Source organism: Lithobates pipiens, unplaced genomic scaffold (assembly GCF_037356315.1).
Source record: "Lithobates pipiens isolate NorthernLeopardFrog02 unplaced genomic scaffold, aLitPip1_a1.2 Scaffold_22, whole genome shotgun sequence".
Lineage (NCBI taxonomy): Eukaryota > Metazoa > Chordata > Amphibia > Anura > Ranidae > Lithobates > Lithobates pipiens.
Window position 1 is genome coordinate 107,805,231 of NW_027507784.1, and position 27,383 is coordinate 107,832,613.

At 41.3% G+C, this 27,383-nt stretch overlaps 1 protein-coding gene across 1 annotated transcript in view; it reads left to right on the plus strand.

Moving 5' to 3' along the window:
- The window catches only part of MTX2 (metaxin 2), a 142,179-nt gene that overhangs the window by 93,744 nt on the left and 21,052 nt on the right, over positions 1-27,383 (plus strand). The window contains exons 5-8 of the mRNA XM_077448083.1: positions 20,273-20,349; positions 23,842-23,934; positions 25,447-25,485; positions 26,021-26,146. Coding sequence (XP_077304209.1) covers positions 20,273-20,349; positions 23,842-23,934; positions 25,447-25,485; positions 26,021-26,146 — 335 coding nt within the window. The remainder of the gene's footprint in view (positions 1-20,272; positions 20,350-23,841; positions 23,935-25,446; positions 25,486-26,020; positions 26,147-27,383) is intronic.

The following is a 27,383-nucleotide window of genomic DNA, read 5'->3' on the forward strand; positions in this document are numbered from 1 at the left end:
TATGAGATTTGCCAATTGTTGAATTCAGTTTTATATACATTTTTACACAACGTCCCAACTTTTTTGGAAATGGGGTTGTAATTAAAAAATATTTTTTTTTACCAGGCAATTTCTTTAAAAGGGACTTGTCAGTATAGGAAAATGGGAGATTACGTTTTGTTTTTACAGGTACTGTATATACCCCAGGGCTGTCATCTTTATCCTTCTGTAATTAACAAGTCACCGACATGGAACAAACATGCACATAAGGTGTTAGAATGTCTGCTATAAGGATGCTTGTTATGGGACAGGGACTCCCAAAGTAGTGATGGAAGGATAAGGATCCTCCTTTCTTGCAGTAATGTCTGCTCCATATGGCTTTCCAGGAAAATGCTTATTAACAATAAATGTGCAATGTGTACAGAATATTCCAAGACAGAAGAGCTCCTAAATAGAAATGTGTAATATCCTATAACAACCAGAATATTGCTATGAGGAAGGCTGTATTAGCCAAAATGCGTTAGTGGTATGTGCACCGACATACATACATATATACGTAGCCAATAAAGATTTACATCAAAAAGTACAGAGTGGCCGGCTTTAATTGTCATGGACTATTTTTATTGGGGATGGAATATCCCAGCCAGAGCACTGGTTATCAGCTTTTGAATCCTGAACGTGGTTGAGCTGGGGTATGGTTTTGTATCTATTAGCAACCAGAAATTATAGTTCAGTCTGTGAACTACGAAGGGGAATTATGCTCCTTGAACATCATCATCATCATTCCTCATTCAAGTTTAAAGCGTTGCAACATAAAACACAGTTTTTATCACTATCCGTAGATCGATTTGCACTACTCCTGAAAATTGTGACCTGCAATTTGCCACCCATTCATAAAATGCAGACTCTGGTATCCTTTGAATTTTTGTCTGCTTAACGCAGCAGAGAGAACTCCATGATTGGAGGAGAGGCAGTCATGTGACATTGACAGGTCTTGTTCTGGCTTTTGTGTGAAAAAAACTTTTTACTTTTATTGCACTTCTCCAACTTTAGACGCTTAAAACCAGTGGAGCTTTAAGGGGTTGCAAACCCTCAAGGATTTTCACCTTAATGCATTCTATCTATTAAGATGAAAAACCTGTAGTGCAGCAGCCCCCGCAGAGCCCCCCTTTTACTTACCTGAACCCAATCGTTCCAGAGATGGGGACGAGCACAGCAGCTCCAGCCGCTATCTTGAGTCCACATTGGATAGATTGATAGCAGCGGGAGCCATTGGCAGTCAAATTCAGTGACGCGGGAGGAGGGACTTAGTCCTGTGTTCGTCAATGGACAAAGCAGCATGACTTGGGAGTGCGCCCACACGAGTGCACCCATGGAGTGTGGCTCTCCATGGGGGGCACTCGAAGAGGAGGAGCCAGGAGCACCGCTGAGGGACCCCAGAAGAGGAGGATCAGGGCCGCTTTGTGCAAAACCCTTGCACAGAGGAGGTTAATATGACATGTTTGTTATTTAAATAAAAAAAAAAAAACAACAACACCCCTTTAATGAACATTTTTAATGCACAGGATGCATTAAGGTGAAAAAACATGAGGGTTTACAAACCCTTTAAGTCCTGCTAGATCACTTCAGGCTGGGCCCTTTTTCAGATATAGCTATGTAAAACATTACAAAGAAGTGTCTATACTGTTTAAAATCCAGCGATACACTGCCTCACCCTGCTCTGCACATGCTCAGTTGCTCTCCATTTTTAGGTACCACTGAGATTGCAGAGGCCGATCTGCTGACAGCCTTAAAGCGGAATTTAATCCTCCTATCCTTTATAGCCAAGGAAGCTCCTTCTGTTTTAATCTGCAACTGCCATGGTGCTGCACATGTGATCGGTTATGACACCAGCCGTTTGACAGTTTGGTTGAGGACACAAGTAAAAGTGACAGTTGACAATCTTGGCATTCCACTAATGTAACTGTTTTTTAAAGCTGTTTAAATTGATCAGTTTAGTTCCGTTTTATGATTTACTGCTGTTCAGGTGCTCTGAGCTTAAGCAAAATGGCAGCCTCCAGCAAGAAGAAACGAGCAATGCTGGAGGCAATTCATAGCACAAATTAGTTTTGGTAGCATCATTATTAATGTGGAAAGTTGAAGAACTTGTTGAAGAACACAATTTTTTTATCAAGTTGTTATGGGTAAAGTTCCACTTTGGGAACCCCTAGCAACCTCTGGAGGAACCCTAGGGTTCCATTGGACCCTGGTTGAGAATGGCTGATCTAGATGCTGACTGGGTGGCAATTCGTTTACATGTGCACCTTGTATCATAAACAATTGCCATGTTATTTTCATCCTTTCTTTTTGTGCCTCGACGCTGCTGATCTCCTACATCCTCTGTTAGATATTCCTGTTTTCATGCATGGACTCCAGCATCTGAAACACACAATTGTTCTGCCCAGTTTACTCATAATGACAATGGTGGGAAATGGCTACACAATGTATGTTGGCACGGCCACTTGTATTCTCCACAAGGAGAGCATATGACAAGATGACAACGCAGGAGAGTAATTGGGAGACATAGACAGAGCATTGTCACCCCACAACGGAACGTTTCATAGCAAATTCACCAGATTAAAAAAAAATAGATTGAAACTGACTATTGAGATTACATAACCATGATAAGAGTTTATATCTTTTAGTGATAGGGTTTAGATCCACATTAACACAAATGGAATTGCTTTTAAGCCCCACCCCTAGTGTTCCCCAATGTATTTTATTTTTGTGGTTGATGTAACTCTCACTTAGTACCATTGAGTTCCAAACATTGACTGTCATTTCTGACTGTTGATGGCTGTTTCTGCATGGCTTTTCTGTATCACTGATATGAATGTTTTTCTGACCTATATGATGTATGCGTGATGTGCTGTTATGTTTTTCCTGGAGTAAAAGAATGTAAGGCCAGTTTCAGATGTTGAATATGGATGCCAGAATATGAAAAGATCTCTCAACCAGTAACATGGCTGTACAGTCTGAATAAAACCTTTGACTCCTTGCAGTTCAAAAAGCCCTTCATTTCTTTTGTAATACACTTTAGAGTATGGATGCAGATGAGGTCTTTGTTGGTGCCATGCACCTCATCCATTACCCTTAGGCTGACTGTGAAGCAAGAGAAGAGGGAATCTGTTGAAAAGGACCATGACAGAGCCTGCTGTTAGCATGAACTCTGTGTGAACCAGGCCTAACAGCAGGTTTCCTGCATGTGCTTCGGGGGAACATTTGGTGAAGAACACTCAAAAACCTCCAAGTATCACGTGAATCCACAGGAAACTACACATTTTTCCACCAGTTTCATAGGATACTCCTTCCTCCTCTGGCTGTGAAATGACTCTACTAATCCAGACGGTGCAGAGAAGTGCTGTATTCTTTTAAATAAAGTTTTCTAACAAGAACTTGGGTGTGTAGTAACATTCCAGTTTTGGTCTACCAGGTCTTGTTGATACCAACAGAGTTTTAAGAAATTTTACTATTTTTTAATATTTTATTTAAAGCGATAATTCAGTAAAAAATAAGTTGTCAGCATTTTGAGCCTCAGTAACTTATAGATCCGACATCTAACAAAAAAAAAAAAACCTTATGTAATATACTTCTGTAACTTAATAATAAAAGAGAAATAAAGGTAACATAGATTGTAAGCTCTAACGAGCAGGGCCCTCTAATTCCTCCTGTATTGAATTGTATTGTAACTGTAATGTCTGCCTTCATGTTGTAAAGCGCTGCGCAAACTGTTGGTGCTATTAATAATAAATATATGCCACTTGCAAGGCTTCATTGCAGGACCCCACTAAGATTTTTTCCGTATTTTTAAACTGACCTCAAGAAAAGTAAAGACAGAAAAAGAAGAAAAGTAAAGTAAATCTAAAAATGTGTTGTGCACCACCATATCAGAAAACGAGTGTCCGATAACTCCTCGAGAGCATAAAATTGATCCATCAAAGCCACGTTTCGTGAAATCGAGCTTCCTGTCTATTCATTGATGCAGTAACTTCCTCCATGTGCTTTATATAATTTACTGCTCTGATCCAATGACCTATAGTAGGAGGAAAGGCAGATTTCCACTGTTCTGGTATATAGGCCCTAGCCGCATTAAGTAGATGTCTCACTACAGACTGGTGATACCTGTTTTTAGAAAGAGAGTTAAGGTGTAGTAAGCAGGCTGCTGGGTTCTGACCAAAAAGAGCCAATAAGAGCCTTATTTAAAGTACAGACATTTTGCTTGTAAGGACGAATTCGGGGACCAGAAGATGTGAAAAAGTGTTCGCCTGTCTTCTCCACATCTCCAACATGTAGGGTCACTGTTCGGGAACATACGGTGTAATATTTTTCCAGAGACCTATATGATCTGGTCAACAACTTATAGCCTGACTCCTGCAATATTGAGGATATTGATGATTTCCGTAAAAAGTTAAATCTCTTTGGTCAGTGGACAGTGTTTTATTCAAGTCTTTTTTCCCATGCCAAAATAAAAGATGGAGTAAAGGAATCAATTTTTCAAATTGAGATAAGGAAAAATAACCCGTGCAACACCGGCACAGTCTAAGAATATTAAAGTGATTGTAAACCTATTTACACCACTTTTATCTACAAGTAAGCCCATAAAAAGGCTTACATGTAGGTACTGGAAATATCTCCTAAACCTACACAGTTTAATAGATATTTACCATGTACGCTTGCGCCGACATCGGCGCATAGGCCCTGAAAAAGGGGCACAATCATGCCATTTCTAAAGGGCCCATGCTGCAACCGGGAGTGACATTATGCGACTCCGGCCAGTCACGGAGCCGGAGTCCACAGCCCCAAAAGGAAGAGGAGTGAAGATGGATGCGGGGACAGCAGGGACATCACGGGCTTCGTTTGCAGGTAAGTGTAACAGTGGGCTAGCATGCGATGCGTGATGGCCCATTGTGCTTTTACTTTGCAGGGGAAAAAAAGAGGAAGTAAACCCCATCAGAGTTTACTTCCTCTTTAAATCTGCACAAAACTGATATAATTTTTTGGTGGATAGTCAAATTATCCATTCCTTCTTTACATTTTTTGGGAACCCAGTGGGCGAGATCTCTGTGGCCCCTGGCTCTGCTCACTGCCATCTGCAATGTGGAGAATGGAGCTGGATGACTTGTAAACCATCCGCAATGCCTGAAAATGGTATGAATCAAGTGGGTGATCTGAACATGCAAGCATCATTGCAGAACTGAACTACTGCTGTAGTTTTGGGGGAGATTCTTTCCTTTTTTTATTTTAAGTGATTAAAATGGACTTTGAGTAACTTTACAAGTTTGCATGAATAAATTCCTCACATGGTACAATAGACGACATTAGTATAATTTTTTTTAAAAAGTGTACCAGTAATCATTTAAGGGCCCATTTAGACCCCTTGCATCGGTAGGGTGTCTTAACAATGTTACAATGCACCCAGGAGGAACAGGTGCAGTGTTCACCTCCACTGCCTGCAGCCTGTCAGTCTATGGCAGGTTGTGTCTGGACAGTGCTGAACGTTCTACCAAGTGGTACTTGCATTTAGGGCGCTTATATCTTCAGGAACAAATGCTTGGAAAGGTCAGAAGGTCTGGGTTTGAGGAATTCTAAATCCTTGAACATTTAGGGACCTAAACGCAAGAACCGCTCAGTACAGCATCTAGCCAAAGTCCAGCTGCTGCATTTTTCAGCCTGCCATAGACTGGACTCTTCACCTGTGCTTCTCAGCTAGATGCCCCTTTCCAAGGGGTCCTAGACCTTACATTTAGGTAACACCTGGCAACACATGATTACGGTGCTATTCATTTTAAAAGTCACCCCAATGCACTAAGGCAGGGGTTTTCCCTTTACAGGCGATAAAAAAAATAACAAGATCGCCTGTCAGTGTTTGGAGCTCTGTGTTATTTACAACACAGAGTGGATACTCTCAATCAGTGATTGGCCAGGACTCACTGATTGGCTTGTGCAGTAACAAAGCACATCGCATGCGCATGCCCCCTACCCAGAAGTGCTGATCATGTATTAGATACGTTATCCAGAGCAGATCCGCTTCCTTGCAGCAGTCTATCTGCATGGGGTGGTCGGCAAGCTGTTAATTTGCAGAGATTTCCGCTCGCTTCTTGTTTTGGCTTTAGGAGAGGAAGTGAAGGGAAATCTCCACAAAATCTCCACAATGGGACACATGGCGCAGAAAAAATTAAATAAAATCTGACTGGGGTTATAACCCCCTCCCTTGCTCTATCCAAAATGATGATTGGGGGGGGGGGGTTTTGCCTATAGTCTTACTTTAAGGACCCTTGGGCTTGGTCAATGGAGGCTTCCTACCATATGTATCTTTACTTGTGGTGGTAAAGTGCTGTAGTCACATGTTGTACACCCACAGGGGTAATTATGGGCTGCATGCAGAAGATCTTTTGGGATTTTGTTTGCAGTAATGTCTGTGGCCAGCTTAATTCTTTTCAATGTTTGATATCATCACGTGGTTTTCTTGCCATCCATACCTAACGCCTTGTCTGCTTTGTTACTGTTGAATTCCTGCACTGCGAATCAGTGGATTCTATGGCTGAGCTTATCAGTATTTTTCAGAACGATTTTTCTAGCGCATAGCAGAAAAAACTTCTAGCATGTTGAAATAGGCAATTGATCAGTGCTCCTGATTTCTATCATAAAATGTATTTATAATCGTTTGCTGCATCTGGACACAGAGATGTAGAAGTGCCACTCACGTTTTTATTATAGTTGAAAACATGTCTGCATATGAAGAGCAAGGGGTACATGCAATATCCAATTAGTCTAATTAATATTTATTAGGCTGTTTTATTTATGGTGCATCAGCAAACATCTGCAGCATTGTTGAGTAAGTAAAATAACAGTAATATACTAATGGACAGCTGCAGAATATAATTAATATGTATTTTCGGCATGTTTATCTGTAAAAGCCTCACTTGTGTAGACATTCCAGAGCTCTAAGACTGTTGCTGGGCATCACAATTTTGGATGTGATGTCAAAACTGTCACTCATGAGATTCTATAGCTCCTTCTCTAGCTCCTACATAAAAGGTTATATAGAGAGGGGCAGAGGAGCTAGGCCAGCACAGACATTCACTAGAAAATGCCCCTGTGCCAGTGGGAGTAAACCTTGCCTCTGGCTTGGTCAGTGGAAGTAAAAAAATTATGAATTGTGACCCATCATTGGTGTCGGAAGGAATAGTTCCCCTGGAAAATGATTATTATTTTATTATACAGGATTTATATAGTGCCAACAGTTTGCGCAGTGCTTAAAAATAATGAAGGCAGACAAGAGAAATCGGAGGGCCCTGCTCATTAGAGCTTACAATCTAAGAGGGAGGGTAGGTTGATTCAAAAGGTAATGGCTGTGAGGGCTGAGCTGATAGAGGAAGTAAAACTGTGTATTAGAAGCAGAATAGACTTCTTTAAAGAGAAGGGTTTTCAGGGATCGTCTAAAGATGGATACTAGGGGACAGTCGGACAGATTGGGGTAGAGAGTTCCAAAGGATAGGAGAAGCTCGGGAGAAATCCTGGAGGTGAGCATGGGAGGAGCTGACAAGAGAGCTATAGAGCAGGAGGTCTTGGGAGGACCGAAGTGTGTGGCTTGGTTGGTATTTTGGGACTAGGTTAGTGATTTATCTGGAGGTTAGAGTTATGGATAGCTTTGTAAATTATTGTTAGTACTTTGAATTTTGAGGGTGAGTGGAAGCCAGTGGAGAGATTGGCAGAGAGGGGTGGAGGACACTCTATGGTTGGTAAGGTGGAAGAGTCTTGCAGCGGCATTCATTATGGACTGAAGGGGGGATAGTCTATGTAAAGGTAATCCAATGAGGAGGGAGTTGCAGTAGTCAAAGTAAGAGATAACCAGGGAGTGAATTAGAAGTTGGTGGTGTCATTAGTTAAAAAGGGGCATATTCTAGAAATGTTTTGGAGGCTAAGGCGGCACGATTTGGGCAGATATTGGATGTGGGCCTGAAAGGACAGTTCAGAGTCTAAGTAGGCCATCATTTATATGAGTGGGAAGAATAATTTTTCTGGGTGACAGTAGAGCTGCACAATTAATCGTTAAAAAATTCTGATCTCGATTCAACTCCCTGACGATCGCTATTGCAGAGTTTGCCGATTCCGATGCCGATATAACAAGTGGAGAGACTTATCTGCTCACTCAGCTGTCAAAAGAAAACATCCCAGCAGTCTGCCAAGTTTTTAAAATGAAACATTGTAACTAACTCTTAAGCCTCATACACACGATAGGACTTTGTACAAACTTTCCCTTGGATTTTTGTACAAAGGGCGTCGGCCCTGAACTTGTATTGCATACACACAGCAGGACTTTTTCAGCCAACTTTCACCAAATCATGTGGTTTTTCTGCTCTTTACCGCCACCTTTGGTCAACTTCTGTATTGTTGTCTGATCTTTTGCATTGGTTCTGAGCATGCCCGTTTGTACTTTGTACAAAAGTCCTATGGTTTTCTGTACACACGATCAGACTTTGCTCCATAGGACTTTTGTTGCCAGAAAGTTTGTCCGTTCGCACAGCCAACAAAAGTCAGATGAAAACCAAAAAAGTTTGTCCGATGGAGCGTACACACGGTAGGATGTTGCTCCAAAACAGCTAATTTGCATGTTTGTTGTCAAAAAGTCTGATCGTGTGTATGGGCCTTTAGATCAAAGGGAGAAACTTCTGTGTGAAAAAAAAATCCAGGCAGGCTGCCAAGTGTAAATGCAGGAAGTTTAACTACTTAGTGTCGGTTCACACTGAGGCAACATGACTTGCAGCGCGACTGCCTCAGACAACAAGAAGTCAATGCAAGCCGCCTCCAAAGTCATACAGGAACCTTTTTCTAAGTCGGAGCTATTGTATAGAATGGGTTGTCCCAGTGTGAACTGACCCTAAAAGATTAAATCTCTTTCTGACATTTGTTTCTTAAGTTAAATTACTTGGAACCCTCAAACATATATATTTTAGCAGAGACCCTAGGAAATAAAATGTCAATTGCTGCAATATTTTACGTCGCTCTGTATTTGCCCGCAGGTTTTTCAAACGCAATTTTTTGGGAAAAATACACTTCAATGAATTAAAAAAAAAAATAGTAAAGTTAGCCCAATTTTTTTGTTTTAATGTGAAAGATGATGTTACAATGCGAGAATCGTGATCTATGTTCTAAGCAATAAAATCGTAAATTCTCATTTTAGCCAGAATCGTGCAGCTCTAGGTGACAGTCGGAGGAATTATGCCCCATTGTTGGTGTCAGCGGAAGGAACAGTGCCTCATTCTTGATGTTAGCCGGAAGTATAGTACCCCATGGGTTAGATGAATGCAAGCAAAGAGCCGCATCGGGCCCGTGGGCCATAGTTTGGTGACCGCTGGTTTAAAGGCAGATTGCAAGTGAATAAATCATTTCTGTAAAGGAAAACACTGCAAGTAAGCAGCGTTTAAAAAAAAAAAAAAAAATAAATTGTATCACTTTTATTGCTGTCACAAGGAATATATACATTGCAATAGGCAGTGACAGGCACTGGCTGGGGAGAGATCTGGGGTATATTAGACCCCAGATCTCTCTTCTGTCCTTAAAAGCAAGATTGGTGTGATCAGATGCTTTTAATTTTTAAAAATGGTGCTGTTTACTTCTGAGGTGGTGACTCCTGCCTCCTGTAAAAGCAAAAGCCTAAATAGCAAAAAAGCCGATTGCCTCCTGGCAGAAACAATACTGGGATGCCTGTAGCTTCAGGCGTTCACAGAGTTCTGTGAATGTGAAAACTACAGGTACCAACAGCCTTTGCGGCTGCCTGCTTGTAGTTCGCAATGAATTACCAGGGAGCTGTTGAACGCTCTAGGACAGGTAGTTTTATTGCTTCTTCCAGTCAGTGTGCAACTGCCTCCTGTACAAGGTATGAGCACACAGCTTACCCTGACAGTCTGCAGGAGCCCTGCATTGCACCCGAGATCTGCTGATCATAGGTGCAATGCTTTGCAGGATGCTAGTAAAATAATAATAAATCCACATTTTTTTACCTGCAAAAAGATGTGCATTTATTTATTGTATCTTTTTCTACAAAGGTGAACTCCTTTAATCCTTGCAGTGTGGACAGAGATCCAGTGTAAGGAGGAACTTTGTGATTTTCAGCAGGTTATTGTTGGAAGCAGACAGAGACAGAGTACCTAAACAGGATCATCAGGTAATTGTTTATTAAAGGAGAAGTCCAGCATAAGCTCGTTTGGCTGGGCCTCTCCTATCGGACACAGGAGTACAATTCGTTTTGCACTCCTGTGACCCATTTTCAGCAGAGAGCGGTCTGAAGTCCGCTCTCTGCTGACATCACAGGAATCAGTCCAGGCACCGCGTCATCACGACAATGAAGTCTGGCTCCGCCATGTGCCTGGACTGATACCCATTTCAGCGAGCCGCTAAAAGCCTGAGACGGCCGCTCCCCGCCCTTCCACAGCTCGGTGCTCCAGTGAGCATGGGGGAGCAGAGTGGAGAGCTGCTGATTGACAGTCAGCAGCTCTCTGCTCAGAGAGCTGTGAGAACCGAGCCATCAGGGATGTGCGATCGCTCAGTTCTCAGTGAAGAGGCATAGGGGGACAGATGCAGCATCGGACCGATTCTTCATCCACCTAAGTATGAATATGGAAACCCCCCAAACCCATATTTCTCTTTTAAAAGCTGCAGTGTTAAAAGGAATTCAAATACTTTTGAAAGGAGATTAACACATTAAATGTATACAACATTTTAGTGATTGGGTTCACATATTCTATATTATTATTTATATTATACAGCTGCTTTAATATTTTTGAATATATCATTCTATATTATTTTTGAATATAGCTATTTATCAGTGCGGGATCACATGCAACTGTTTTAGTGTTGTGCCCAGTGTGCCATATTGGTGCCAGCAGTCGATCAGGGGCAGTGGTACAGAGAGTGATCTGTGTTTAGCAGAAGATAATGAAGATATAAAGGAACAGGTGTATGTTGTCATGTTTCTGGAGTAATGATTGGTCCAAGATCTTTAGCGGCTTTCTGTTTGAGCGCAGAAGCCATTTGAAGAGCAGATGTCAGAAGAGATAAGAAAAAAAAAAACCCCGATGTACTAGATTATTAAGGATTAAGATATGATGTACGATCTCTAAGCCTATGATAGATTAGGGGCTTCATGTCTGTGCGGGGCCACAATTCTTCAAACGTGGAGGAGTAAGAGAGCTCCGTGGACGGGCAGTCATACCACTTCATAAATAATACAGGCGTACTGGATTTTTTAAGGATATCACTTGACAACGCAGGGAATTGTGCTGTAGGGGAACTTTAAGAATTAGGGCAAAGGCTCTCGGCATGAGGCAATTTACAGTTGAATTCCATGCAAACTGCTAAATTTAAAAAATACAAATATATATAAAAGGATTGCTGCTAAAGGATTTGTATTTCTGTTTAAAGTGGTTCCAAACCTTTACATATACCCGATAAAGTCACTGGCCTCAGGTAATACACAGAGATGAAACAAATCTTTTAACATAAGCTGTACCTGTTTATCTGTAGTCTTTTCTTCTCTACATTCGTTCAATGTCCAGAATTTATAACGCTTTTTTTAGCTATCAGAAAACAAGGAGTAGAGAGCTGAAATCGCACTGCAGAGCTCCGTGAAGGAAGCTTTGAGAGCTGACTGGAGGGAAGGAATAACCCCCCTCATTACACAGCACCTAGGAGCAGAGCTGAAGCTGTCAATCTGCTGAAGTTACCTCCCCTGTCACCTTTTTTCTCTTGGTGTCAGGAAAACTTGTCAGAAGTGATTCATGCTGATAGCAGAGGAACAAAGCAGCAGACAGAAATTACACTTAGTGCTCTGGATTGAGACAAGTGCACACTATAGAGCAGGGGTCTCAAACTGGTGGCCCTCCAACTGTTACGAAACGACAAGTTCCATGAGGCATTGCAAGGCTGATAGTTTCAAACATGACTCCTACAGGCAGAGGCATGATGGGACTTGTAAATTTGCAACAGCTGGACGGCTGCCGGTTTGAGACCCCTGCTATAGAGGGATATGCTTTGTTCATATTTCATGTGTGAGGTTTACAACCACTTTAAGCGAGTCTTAGGATACTAATCTCCTTGCCCAACAGAAACAGCAGGTTCTAGACCTCCCCTATAGCTACGTGGCAGATAAGGGTAAGCTGGCAATAGATGGCTTGAATTTTGTCAGATTGCTGCTGAATGGGCCGAAACTTGAGCTGGTGGTGGTCCTACAAGCATTGCTCAACTCCAACTTTATTAAAAAATTGACTGAGCTTGGTGGAAAAAGGACAACTCAACAAAGGCACCACTGTATTCAGACAGGCGCAGGTGCCACCACTCCTAAATACCGATGTCAGCAGTGGAGATTCTTCCATCCATTCTGTTTAGTGAGGATGGGAGAATCAATTGATTGTCCTCTTGCCTAGCCTGTGGGCTGAATGAGAGAAAATCTGTGTATGGCTAGCATAAGTTTTGATAGATATAAAAGCAGTGGTGGCTGGTGCTAAACATTTTTAGGGGAGCAGCAAACAAACCCCCCCCCCCCAGGTCTGGACTCACCCCTCCAGTGGTCGCGGTGTCGCGGCTTTCCTGTCTTCTCCGCCCGACCTAACCTGGTCTTCTTTAGATCCGCTTTCTTTTCTGATTGGCTGCGGGAAGAAGCCAGAAACCGATAGCAAATATTGATTCGCTCGTATCACAAGAGGGAGAGTTCGGAGCACAACCTTTTTCAAGCCAATTAGAGCCTCAGGCTCTAATCATGTGCTTGGGGGAAAAAAGAGACCTCGTAGAAAGGCATTAGTCCGGCACCCCGCATGCAAACTAGGGGCCTGGCGCCCTGCGCCCCTGCACCTCTTATGGACCGGCTGCCACTGTATAAAAGACCTGCAATTTTTCCAATTCTGTAAATCTGTTAAGATGCGTTTTACAGAGTAAATCTTTGTCTTTTATACAAATTTTCTGCAATCGCCTATACATCCGTGTAGCACTTTCAGCCATTCGGGCCTTACTACATTGCCCAGTGCAATCAATCTAACAAATGGGAATTGCTCATCGGAGGAATAAGTAAAAAGGTGATATCAACAGTAATCCAAGTTCTCATGTGCATATTTTTCCAGTATGCCTTTTCTTTAGTCTTTTTGTGCAATCTTGTTACCGTATATACTCGAGTATAGGCCGACCCGAATATAAGCCGAGGCCCCCAATTTACCCCCAAAAAAACTGGCAAACTTATTGACTCGTGTATAAGCCGAGGGTGAGACATGCCTGTCCATCCCTGTGTGTGTGTCCGTCCATCCCTGTGTGTCCGTCCATCCCTGTGTGTCCGTCCATCCCTGTGTGTCCGTCCATCCCTGTGTGTCCGTCCATCCATCCCTGTGTGTGTGTGTGTCCATCCATCCATCCATCCCTGTGTGTGTGTGTGTCTCCATCCATCCATCCATCCATCCCTGTGTGTGTGTGTCTCCATCCATCCATCCATCCATCCATCCCTGTGTGTGTGTGTCTCCATCCATCCATCCATCCATCCCTGTGTGTGTCTCCATCCGTGTGTGTGTGTGTGTGTGTGTGTGTGTGTGTGTGTGTGTGTGTGTGTGTGTGTCCAGCCTACCTTTGTCCCGAGCCTCCGTCCCGTGCCTTGCCTCCTTGCCTCCGTCCCGTGCCGGGCCTTGCCTCCTTGCATCCGTCCCGTGTCGTGCCTTGCCTTGCCCCCGTCCCGTCCCGTCCCGTGCCGTGCCGTCCCGTGCCCTCTTCGTCGGCGGCCATTGTAAGTTCAAAAGCTGCGCCGCCGCCTTCGCCTGTGATAGGCGGAACACTGAATTTCCCAGCAGCCTGTGTTCCGCCTATCACAGACGTCGTATCATCCTCGTCCGTAGTACGAGGATGATACGACGTCCGTGATAGGCGGAACACAGGCTGCTGGGAAATTCAGTGTTCCGCCTATCACAGGCGAAGGCGGAGCCGGAGGCGCGGCTTTTGAATAGAATGGCCGCTGTCTGTCTGCTCGACACGCTGATCGAGCGGGCAGACAGCGATGACTCGAGTATAAGCCGAGGGGGGCACTTTCAGCCTCAAAAAAGAGGCTGAAAATCTCGGCTTATACTCGAGTATATACGGTATATATAAATAAAGATTACATTAAAAAAAGACAAAACAAACAGTAGCTGTTTCTTCACTCTGCATACATAGACTTTTGTAAGCTGTAATGGTCTGACCACAGTGGAGATAAGTGAATGATTAGGATTTTGCATAGAGTTGGCTGGAGATATCTGGATTAGAAAAGTGGACACAGCTGCACTTATACTTTAGGCAGTATTCCACCCTTCAGGACCCAACCCAGTCTGTGAGAGGACAACAAAGAAGCAGCAGCACTCTGATGAGGTCCCCCTTCTGCTCTCTTCACCTGTAAGTTCTCATGCACACAGGACGTTTGCAAACTCTCCTAGAAGTCTCCTGGCAGCAGAATTTTGGCAGAAAAAAACACCTGATGCTTGTAAAAGTATGTAATGCATTTAGGTGCATTTACAGGGGCCAAGCTTTTGAGCTTTAATTCATTCCATTGACCAGAATAATAATATATTCTAGTCATTGACATAAGTGATCAAGCCCTAAATGTGCCTAGCGTTTAAATGTGTTTTACATCAATGTTTTTTCTGCCAAAACTCTGCTGCTCCTAGAAGCACCGGCAGTGGGGTTTTTTTTCAGTCTTTAAAAGGCCCTGCCACTTAATGCTGCTAAAATCCTATGTAGGGGAGTGTAGAGGTAGGGGAAAAAATGCCCGATGCCCCTAGAAGCAGTTGCAAAAACTTCCAAGTGTGCATGAGGCCTAAGCATGCTGTCTGTGTTAGGTAGCATTGTGATTTGCAGTAGAGCCCCGATTGGGCTTGACCTCTGTTTCGCAGCCTTAATAATGCATACACATCCACTACCCCATTTCCCCAAAAATAAGACCTAGTGTGATTGTTGGTGATGGCTGCAATATAAGCCCTACCCCCCAAATAAGCCCTACTCTGAAAATAAGACCTACAAGGACTTTAACTAGGGCTTATTTGGGGGGTAGGGCTTATTTTCGGGGAAACAGGGTACTTAAAGTGGAAGTAAACTTCCTCTGCTGACATTTACCTATAGGTAAGCCTATAATGAGGCTTACCTATAGGTAGTGAAAATATCTCCTAAACGTACACCGTTTAGGAGATAATTACATTGCATGTAGCCAGTGACATCACTGGCGCATACGCTCTGAAGGAACGGCTGTGGGTGCCGTTCCTTCCAAGCCCCGTGCCGTAAACTAGCATGCACGGGAGTGACGTCATCGCGGCTTTGGCCAATCACGGCGCAGGGGCCCGCGGACCCGGAAGAAACTTCAAGGAAAATGTCAGCGGTGTGTGGGTGCTGCTGGAACAGCTTCGTTCCAAGGTAGTATACATCACATACTATGATTATGCCTTTGTCTTACAGGGAGTTTTTTTTCTTAGTTTTTTTCTGAGGCTTACTACCTCTTTAGTGGCCCTATAATCTATAAAGGAGAAATACAGCCAAAGCTTGTTTGGCTGTACTTCTGTTGATCACAGGAGAGCAGTTCGTTCTGCCGTTTTTAGTAGACAGCGGGCTGAGGTCACAGTGCCAGTCAAGGCTCAGGCAAGATCACCACCATATGGTCGGGATCTGCCCACATGCCTGGACCGGCACCTGACTCAGCCACTCCAGTGAGCATCCGGAGGGCAGAGGGCGGGTGGGTGGGTGCAGAACAGAGAGCCGCTGACCAGTTGTCTGTTCATGGAGCTGTAAGAACCGATCGATCAGTGGTGTTTGATCGCTCAGTTCTCAGTGTTAGGACCAGCAGTTGACAGATGCGGCATCGGACTGATGTTGCATCCAGCTAGGTAAGTATGACACTACAATAAAAATAATACCCTTACTTCTCTTTTAAATAGTTTCTTATTGTGTTTTTCTGCCTCCTTGTAACATCCTCCGTAAGCTCCTGAGCCTCTCCTTTTTCCTCCACGCTTCTGTTTGTTTGGAATGAGCAGGGCACATTAGTGGCAGTCATCTGGACTGCTGTGTGCACACTACAAATCTCATAGTCCATAGTCAATCATCGGAGTGAGCAAGAGAGGGTGCCTATGTTTCTTATATACCGTGGCACTGCGGAGAGCTAACTTATCCACTCTCTAACAGAAAGTCGCATCACAGCAACCAAAGAAAGGGAATTTGGAAATTTTGAGGAAGCTGAGAGCAAAAGAAGTTACTTTGAGTTAAAGCTGTTGTAAACTTTTTTATTTTTTTACTATTTTGATAGGAAATGGAGTTAGACCATGCAAAGGTGATATTAATTAATCCTGTCCTACTGCTATCTGATTACGAAATCTCAATGTAAAAAATGTGTGAAGGAGAGACAGTGCTGTGCCCAGGTGTGTGCTAAACGAATATATCCCCCAAAAAAACATAATAACTTAATATATGTGTGTAACTTAACACAATCCTATATTCTCTCTCTCTCTCTCTAATAATTTCTAATGTGATGATGGCAATTCTATCTGAATAATATAATGGAAGTGAAAAACCCTTTTGCACAGAGCATGCAAGTATAACATCTTTTTTATTTATTTTAAAAAAAATTTAAAAGTGTAACCTACCACAATCTTATATTCTCTCTTTAATAATTTCTAATGTGATGGTGGTAATTCTATCTAAATAATATATAATAGAAATATATTGTGATGTGCGACGACACCAACACATATTAAATGAGTGGGTAACTAAATGCACATAAGCATCCGCTTAAATCTATGTATATCTATATCTAACCAAAAAACAAGAACAAAATTCAAAGTCCATAAAGTGTCCCAATGATGTAGTGCCAAAAAATTGTGCCAGAAAAAAAATATCATTTGTAAACCTATGTATAAAAAAAAAAAAAGAGTTCAATAAAACTTTGTTCACTCCCCCAAGTGTAAATAGCAGATTCTTCATATATTGTATCCTCCACCTCTCATGACCTAAATCACTCACCGATATATGTGGCTGGTGATAAGGAACCAGCAAACGTGCATTCTCTCGTAGCAGGGTGCAATATTCTGCAGATCTGTGATAGATGATGATCTCAGATCTCCTAAGATGCAATCAATCTAGACATTCAATGGGTAAATTCCTTTCCATCTTGAAGTGCAATGGTCTGTAAAAGATAACCGTTTCCGACTCTCTTCCACAATTATATAAATGGTCTCTCCAGAGAGGTGTAATCGGAAATAAAAGAAAAGCACAGTATAGCATAAAATCCTTTAAAAAAAGGTTCCTTATTTATTTAAACCACATAGCACTCACATTTAAAAGTGTGTCCCGACACTGGTAAAACAGGCATAAGTTATATATGTCTATTCAGGTCTCATCATCCCATGAGTAGACATCCAGTATAGCATGGTAACAATGCCTCCAACAACTTACCCTACGTACGTTTCGTCGATAGACGTCCTCACGGGAGAATGCGTGTTTGCTGGTTCCTTAGCAGGCACATATATCAGTGAGTGATTTCGATCATAAGCGGTGGAGGATACAATATATGAAGAATCTACTATTTACACTTGTGGGAGTAAACAAAGTTTTATTGAACTCCTTTTTTTTTTTTTTTTTTGATACATATGTTTACAAATATTTTTTCTGGCACAATTTTTTTGGCACTACATCTTTGGGACACTTTATGGACTTTTGAATTTTGTTCTTGTTTTTTGGTTAGATATAGATATACAATGTACATAGATTTAGATTTGGTGTCATCGCACATCACAATATATTTCTATTAAATATTATTTAGATAGAATTACCACCATCACATTAGAAATTATTAGAGGGAGAATACAGGATTGTGTTAGGTTACACTTTTTTAAACTAAAATAAATAAAATAGATGTTATACTTGCTCTGTGCAAAAGGTTTTTTCACAGAGGGGCCAAGAACCTCATCTTCTGGGGTTCCCCTGCCAGCGCTCTTGGCTCCTCATATTCTCCGTGTGCCACCATAGGAAGTCACTTTCTGTGGTGGCATTTGGTGCAGACTCTCTCCTGAACCAATTGCTCCCATTGATACAGGACTTGTGAAAAGCTACCTATACACCTATAGATTATCTGCAGATTTTCTATGGTTAGATGAAAAAAATGCAACAGATTTCTCAATGTTCACTAAACAGTGTGGATGGAGGAATCTCCCACTTTTTCCTGCTAACCATAGAAAATTTGTAGATAATCTATAGGAGTATGGCGAGCTTAAGTATTTAGGGAGGGGGAGAGGAACAGCTACTGAAGTGTTTTTATTTTATTTGTTTTCATTCTAAATGCATAAAATGCATTAGAGAAAGACCTTTTTACATTAGAACCACTTTAAGAATACATACCTGAAAAATATATATTTTTTTTAACCAACTAAGAGTTTAGTGTGAGACCAAATTTAGGCACTTATATGTAAAATTTGTTTGGTGACATAACTGGATAAAATGTTGTTTTGCATAGCTAACTATAATTTGGCCTTAGGCCTAGCTCACACAGGGCATATCAATGTGCCACATGTGAGGGCTATGTTTAGAGGGATATTGCTCCACACCAGCCTTTCTCAAACTTTGCAACACAGAGGAACCCTTGAAATAGTTCTGGAGTCTCGGGGAACCCCTGCTAAAAATTAGAAATCTACAACTCATGATACAATAGTGTGATGGTCAGTGGGAAGAATTACCCCCTTACAGATAGCTAAAAAGATCAATGGTGTCAGTGGGAACTTATCTGAGAGGCAGAAATGGCCCAATGCTGAAGGAACCCCTAGCAACCTCTGGAGGAACCCTGGTTGAGAATCACTGCTCCACACTATGAAGTATAAAAAAATCTCATGTATGGTGGTAAGGTTCAACTATAGAAGGCACAAGGAATTCTCCTATCCCCAGGCTCTTGCGGATATGGATCTCCATCAGCTTATCTTCAATATGTCCCAATACTGTGTGTAGAATTAAAGTCTTGTATGAGTTTCCTGGATCTGAGAATGTGAAGTTATTTTGGAGACCCTTGCATTTTCCCCGGTAGCCATATGTGAACTGCACAGGGGTGTCATTTAGGAACATATGAGTATTTTAGGAGCGTAGAAGGGAAATTTGGCAGCCGTGTGCGGACTATAGATAGTAGTGCTATAAATCCAGGATTTTGCTATACACTTTATCACACAGTGAACTCTAGTTTCCAGGATCACATTTTAGTAACTAGTTCTGCACTTTTTATACAATAAAGCCTCATATTTTATTATAAAATTTTATATTATTATTAAAAATAAATATTTTCTTATTAGACCGCTGTTGACTGAAATGATCAATCCTCTTTGTATGAGACGTGAGTGGGACATTTTCAGGTTTGCATCAGTGGCCTGTGGCTTTTGATTATATATCTGGCGTGGTGCACTAATGATTACAGCAGAAATGTCTATTATTGCATTGTGACCTGATTGGCAGGATTTATTTGTTTGATTCTTTATTGTTCGTGGATTCAGAAGAAGTAAGCCTGTTCTGGGTTTTGCTGCCTACTGAAGCTGACTTGGCATGCACTGAACTACAGATATGCAGATCAGAAGAGACTGTGGATGCTAAAGCCCCATACACACTATCAGTTTTCCTGCTGATTTTTTTTCTTCAGATTTACCAAAACCATATAATATGAGGTCAAACCTTAGGAGTTTCAATTTGTACGCAATCAGGCAGGCCCTTGTACTACATGGTTTTGGTAAATCTGAAGACAAAAATCTGCAGAAAATCTGATAGTGTGTATAGGGCTTTAGAAAAACCATTATGATTTCCTTTTCTGTACCTAAAGGGGTTCCCCACATTCTATATGACATTTTTTTTAATTGTCCTTGATGCTGATAGAAGAAAGGAACTGGTTGGGACTGCAGTTCATCCCAAAAAGCAGAACAAGTGTTCTAGTAAGCTTAGGGTTAATTTTATAGGCATTGGAAATAGCTAATGGCCTGGAATTTAGGGTGATATATATGGAGTAATCCCCTTCAGTGAGCATCAGAGGCTGGATAAGGTTTCCCTTCTTCTGACAAATAACAAGATAATAAATAAATACTTATTGAACTGCTATGTGTACCATGCTTATTCCAGCCAATGGCTTAAATGATATCATACTAGTAATGAAGAGACCTGACTAACCACACATTTGTGACTTTTTTATTTCTGTTAATGGTTTTTTAATATTACTTAAAGTTTTTTGTTTTGTTTTTTAACTTAGGAAAAGTTCCTTTTATCCATGTTGGGAATCAAGTAATATCAGAACTGGGACCAATAGTACAATTTGTGAAAGCCAAGGTAAGGCTTCCAAGAGAATACACTAAATGTGTGTGATTGTTTACAAGAAAACTTAAAGTAGAGTTTCATACATTTCTTTTTTTTTTTTTAATATAGAATTACCCCTGTGACAGTCACTGCTTGGTCTTTACAATTCGGCCATCCTCAAAAGGGTCCCCTGCGGCTGAACTGCTTATTTTTACTGCCCCCAGCTACCAGTGTGAATGAGACCTTAGACTGCACATTACAAAGCCCTCCATCATACCAGGGCATTAAAAGTTGGGAACTTGAGTGAAACATCTCACCCCGCCAGTTCAGATACATGTAAGAAAGTAGAATAAATCAACCAACCAGCTTCTAGTCATAACTGAAATATTTGTTTTTGGTGGGATGATGCTTAAAGGCATTGTAAACCCTCAAGGTTTTTCACCTTAATGCATTCAAAGAATTAAGGTGAAAAACCTCCTGTGATGCAGCTGCCCCCCAGAGACCCCCTTTTTTACTCACCTGAACCCTGTTTTTACAGCAACGGGCACAAGCACACCAACTCTTGGGTCCTGATTGGACAGATTGATAGCAGCGCAGCTATTGTCAATCAAATCCAGTGACGGAGCCGGGGGCGAGTCCTGCTGTCTGTGTCAATGGATGCAGCAGCAGGACGCGGGAGCATGCCCACAAAAGGGAAGCGGCTCTCCAATGGGGCGCTCGAGAAGAGGAGGAGCCAGGAGCGCCACGAGAGACCCCAGAAGAGGAGGATGGGGGCCACTCTGTGCAAAACCAACTGCACAGAAGAGGTAAGTATGACATGTTTTTTTTTTTTTTAAACTAACCTTTACATAGCCTTTAAAAAATTCTGGATTTTGTGAGCCTGAATCCACATATAGTCTTTCTATAACAAAATACTGCTGTATATTATGCAGTAAAATAAAATCACTGGACAAGTTCTGTCTGTAGATATTATAGTAAAAGCATTGGAAAGCATCCAGGCTGGTCTGGGGATATTCTGTCAAGCTGAATTTATAACCCTAGTAAAGGGCCACTCTGCATGACGTGTATGTGTACCACAGGCTGCCTAATGGCTCCACTGAGACACAGCAGATACCTAGAATTTGTTACATATATCTCTGTGATTGCAGTGGGGAGATGGCAAATGCATACATTTACATTTAAAGTATATTTATTTTCAGTTTTGCAGCCAAATTTGAGAAACCCCCGCTATGTGTGTTATATGTTCCCATTCACCCTGCATACCTAAAAAATAAAAATCTTATATTTCTGGGTGTTTCTTTGCACATGGTTCATACGTTTTCTGTGGGCAGTTTTTATTGTTTAGAATAGTTTATAATGTGCAATTAGGTGCAGACTGAGGGACAGTTTTTTTTAATGTGTATTGCCATACAGTACAGTGCTGCACAGTGTACCACCTGAGCATTGAGATCTTTATCTCTTCTTTGGGACAGTGCAGAAATCTAGTTTACAACTGATAATGGCATATGGCAGCACAAAACAGACAGAGTTATGATAGTAAACATCAATTCCCCAACTTCTCCAGTACCATTACATGGGAAAACTAGGTAGTATTTTTTGTTTTTGTTTTAGTAAGCTGCAATTTTTTATATTTTTAAGTTGCTTATGTGAATGGGAGCATGGAACATATATAAGGCCCCTTTCACACGGGACGGATCCTTAATGATCCGCCCCGTGGTGATCCGCTTGCTCATCGGGGATCACTCCGTTGATCCCCGCTGAGCCAGCAGATGACAGGGCGGTCCATGCACACTGTGCAGCGACCATCCTGTCAGATCTCCGCTCTCCTCTATGGGGGATGGGATGAACACAGACCGTCTGTCCATGTTCATCCGATGCGCTCTGCAGACAGATAGAAAAATAGGATTTTCCTCCGTCTGCAGAATTGGACCATAGCGGAGACGGACGATATTGGGTGTCTGCGAATGTTCACCCGCAGACACACGCTATCTCATAGGGATACATGTATGTCCGTATTTCATCCGCAAATGGATGGATGAAATACGGACATACAGTCCACACGTGTGAAAGGGGCCTAAAGTAGTCTTTATCCTAATTTAGCTTCAAAAGTGTAAATGCCCTATAAGATAATCTTTCCAGTCATTTTGTATAATAATGTATGGCTGTGAATTTGTTGCCTTATTATTAGTATTCTGACCTAATGTAAAATATATTTTTTAGAAATGATTTGTTCTTAAAGTGGTATTAAATGTTTGACTTAAAAAACAAAAACAAACATGTTATGCTTACCTGCTCTGTGTAGTGGTTTTGCACAGAGCAGCCCAGATCCTCTTCTCTTCGGGTCCCCCACCAGCGCTCCTGGCTCTTCCCCCTTGACCAGTGACCCCCTACTAGCAAGCCGCCAGCTTAAGGCTGGTCATGTATTAAGCAACTTTCTTTCCTTCCATCAGGGATTGAAGGAAAGACAAATCACTTAATTCCCATATCAACACATTTAGAAAAACCTGACAGTCTGGTTGTACTGAAGTAGTCTTTATTATTTATTTGTTTCCATTTCAGGTACTTATGTAGCGCCGTCAATTTACGCAGTGCTTTACATCTAAAGTGTACATTCACATCAGTCCCTACCCTCAAGGAGCTTACAATCTAAGGTCCTTAACTCACATATACTATACTGTACTAGGGCCAATTAAGACAGGATCCAATTAACCTACCAGCAAACTCCAGGTAGGTAGGGTTGTGGTTGGCATACGGACCATCGACCCTTTTGCTGCTAGGTGAATGTGCTAACCACTATACCACTGTGCCACCCATATAGATCAATTTCAGTACAAACAACCTGCCCATAGATGGATCAAAATTCTTTTGGTTCCTGCTAAATTGGCAGAATTTTGATAGTTCTATGGCTGGCTTAAATCTTTGCTAACAATTGGATATGTCATGAGGTGGATCTATGTACTCAAGTTAATCAGAGAATCCTGCTGCTTTTGGCTGGATTGGGCAGTGATAATATCTGTATGGAAGCCCTTCATGATTGTTGCATTAAGAATCTCAGAAGGAACAATTGATCAAGCAAGTTCGAGAATCTGCCCGATTTGGATTATTTTCCTCTGATAAACACCACTGGGAACATCTGTCAGTGCAACTTAAATCCTCTGCTTTCCCTCTGAGTAGCAACAAGCATTAAAGTGCATCTAAAGCCAAGAACCAAGAAAGTAATAAATGTCTATAGATATGGTTGGGGCATTTGTTTGGTTTTATTGCTTTTTTTTTTTTTGGTGTGAGATCTTGCAACTAGGATTCCATTAAAGACTGGTGCAGTGCAAAAAAAATCTTCTAACACACAATAATCTTAAGCTAATATGTCCGTTTTGTGGGGAATTACCTTTTAGGACTTAAAGGGTAATTCCCCACAAAATTGAAGTATTAGTTTGAGCTTAAAGCTTAAGTGATTAGGTGTCGATGTTAATGTGAGTTGTGTTAAAGACCACCATATAGTCAGCCATTGGCATTCTCCCTACACAGGGCCATTCCCTCAGTGACGGATTGGATGAAGTCCAGAGAGCAGAGATGAAAGCCTACATGGAACTGGTTAATAACATGCTTTTGACAGCAGAGGTAACTAACTATGCCACTTCATTTTATGGTATATCAATGTTAAACCCACTAAAAAAAGTTCTATATTGATTTGCATTTTAATGAGTGAAATAAGTATTTGACCCCTTCGCAAATCATGACTTAGTACCTGGTGGCAAAACCATTGTTAGCAATCACAGAGGTCAGACGTTTTGTGTAGTTGGCCACCAGGTTTGTACGCAGCTATGTCTAAGCATATGTTTGTGATGTGAAACGCGTTAGCTGTTCTTCCCGGTCTTCTATGCCTAAGATATGACCATTTTTGGATTTTAATCTTTCAATAAAGATGCCTTCAGCAGAAGGATTTTTCCTTCCTTCCAGGTTTGTACACATCTCAGGAGGAATCTTGTCCCACTCCTCTTTGCAGATCCTCTCCAAGTCATTAAGGTTTTGAGGTTGACGTTTGGTAACTCGAACCTTCAGCTCCCTCCACATATTTTCTATGGGAGTAAGGTCTGGAGACGTAGGCCACTCTAGGACCTTAATGTGCCTCTTCTTGAGTCACTCTTTTGTTGCTTTGGCCTTGTGTTTTGGGTCATTGTCATGCTGGAATACCTATCCCAAACCCATTTTCAATGTTCCGGCTGAGGGAAGGAGGTTCTCACCCTAGATTTGACAGTACATGGCATATTTATTTCACTCATTAAAATGCAAATCAATTGATAACTTTTTTGAAATGTGTTTTTCTGGATATTTTTGTTGTTATTCTGTCTCTCACTGTTAAAATAAACCTACTATTAAAATTATAGCCTGATCATTTCTTTGTCGGTGGGAAAACCTACAAAATCAGCAGGGGATCAAATCTTTTCCCCCCCTCACTTTAATGCCCCGTACACACGATCCGAAAATCGGACAACAGATCGTTTGACTTTTTTCACTTACTAGTCGCAAGTAGAAATTGAATAGGTTACTGAAGTCATGAAAATTCAGAACAAAAAAAGTAGGAAATTATGTCATGTGTTGTAGTGTATTTCTATTGTTTTTTCTGACGACAACTGTACTGACTAAACGAAAATTGTACGATCTGATATCGTATGAGGAAAATGTTTGTGCTTGTCCAATCAAATAATATCGGATGAACTGTTCTGATCGGCTCTCGAAAGCTCTGTACTAACGACCTGATTATCGTACGATTGCGTAGAAAGCGGTATTTTTCATCCAATTTTCGGATGGTGTATACGGGCCATAAGTCAGGTAGGCCCTCACATTACACAACTAGTGGCAAATCTGCATATTTGATAGAGCAACAATCTGTGTGATGTGAACACCTTAATTTTTGGTAAAAGATAATTCAGTAGTTGGATTGGTCTACAGACGTCCAACTTCCATCCAATGTCTTTGGCTGGACTTGAACGTTTCTGTTGAGCTGTTCTATAGTCCTCTTTACTGGACTATGTTTGAAAACAAAGAAAGCTCGTTCTATTTGAATGCATTTCTCCCTTTGCCTCCTCTCTTTGTACATGATATTTTTTTGTACTGTTTATTTTCTTGCAGTTATATATTCAGTGGTGTGATGAAGCTACACTAGAGGAGGTGAGTGACTCCAAAGCATTTATCTTGGTTAAAATTTAATGAGAAAACACTTTTGCTCACAATTGTTGGTCCCTTCTCATAAATGAAACATTGAGGTTTTATGCCATTAGTTGATACAGTGTGTTTTTTTTTCTGCTGGCACATACATTTTACAATACATCTGGCAAATTTTAATATAGCTGTTAGCCATTTTATATATATAATATATATAATAATATATATATATATATATATATATATATATATATATATATATATACATACATACATATATACATATATATATATATATATATATATATATATATATATATATATATGTATATGTATATATATATATATATATATATATATATATTTTTTTTTTTATTATTATTATTATTTAGAATAAGCAATGTTTAAAGGGAAATATTTACTGCTGCAGGCTACGATTTTCATTTGGGAAATATCCATTGTGGATAAATGCAGCTTATTAGGCCGTGTTGTATATTTTCTTCCTGTGTTTGAGGTTCTTGTGGTCTTTGTGTTTACGCAGATCACTCAGCCCCGGTATAGCTCGCCGTATTCATGGCCACTCAATTCCATCCTAGTTCTTCAAAAGAAATGGGAAATTAAGAGGAAAATGAAAGCCATTGGGTGGGCTGGGAAGACACTAGAACAGGTGAGTAGAGGAATGGCATTGCTTTCCCATACTGTATGCTGGGGGAAAAAAATGTGATATTCAAAAAAATATCAATGAGGATATATGCAAGGTGACGTAACCCGTATGAGTATGAATTTCCTAAAGCTGGAACAAGTTCTGATTGGCTGCTTTGCATTACTGAACTTTACGTCTCCTTGGCTTATTAAATATGCCCGAACATGTTTATAATTGTAGTTTATTAATTTTAAAGAGAATCTGTCTTGACTAATATGTGAAAGTCCTCAGATGAAAGCTTACATTCTTTGATTTGTGTAAATAACCGTTTCAAAGTATTGACCTTTACAGTAAACCTTTGGCCTGGCTATGGACATTCAGGTATTTTTTATAAGTAGCAAATGACCTTTCAACAAGCCATCCTGGACTTCTGGAGCTGCAGGCAGAATTAAGCAATTGCTCCTCTAAAAGTCACTGCAGAAGCACTAAAGACTTTTCAGGAGCTCAGCTCCCTCTGCTCCCCCTCCCTGCAGTGGCTCTGAAGCCTTGAAGCTTTCTAATCGGCATTGTAAACATAGAGCAGGTGATATGGAAGAGAGAGAGTAGCAGGGTGAGCTGAGCTGCTGAGAAGCCATTATTTCAGTACTTCTGCTTTGAAATTTAAAGTGGAACTAAACCTTATCTGAGCACCACAAACTGAAAAACTCTACTTAATTCATTTTTAAAGAGGAAGTAAACCCTGATGGGATTTACTTCCTCTTTATTTACCTGCAAAGGTAAAGCATAATGGGCTACTATGCATCGCATTTTAGCCCGTTATGTGTCACTTACCTGAAACGGAAGCCTGTAATGTCACCGCTGTTGCCACTAGCAGCGAGCGTCCATTTTCACCCCTTTTCCTTCCGGGGCCGCGAACTCCAGCTCTGTGACTGGCCGGGCCACATGCGCGTGGGAGCCATCAGTCATGGCATGATCCCCTTTAGAAACAGCATGATCTGCCCTTTCTAAAGTGGGCAGACATCGGCGCACGGCTTTATTTTAAATATCTCCTAAACTGTGGAGGTTTAGGAGATATTTCCAGCACCTACAGGAAAGCCTTAATATAGGCTTACCTGTAGGTAAAAGTGATTGTACAGGGTGTACAACCACTCAAAGCAAACTTACCCATACATGTCTCCATGCTTTATTTTGTTGAGAAATCTATTTGAAAAACACCCCCTAGCATTCTTAGCTGCACTCATCTTGAGTAAGGGCAGTTGCT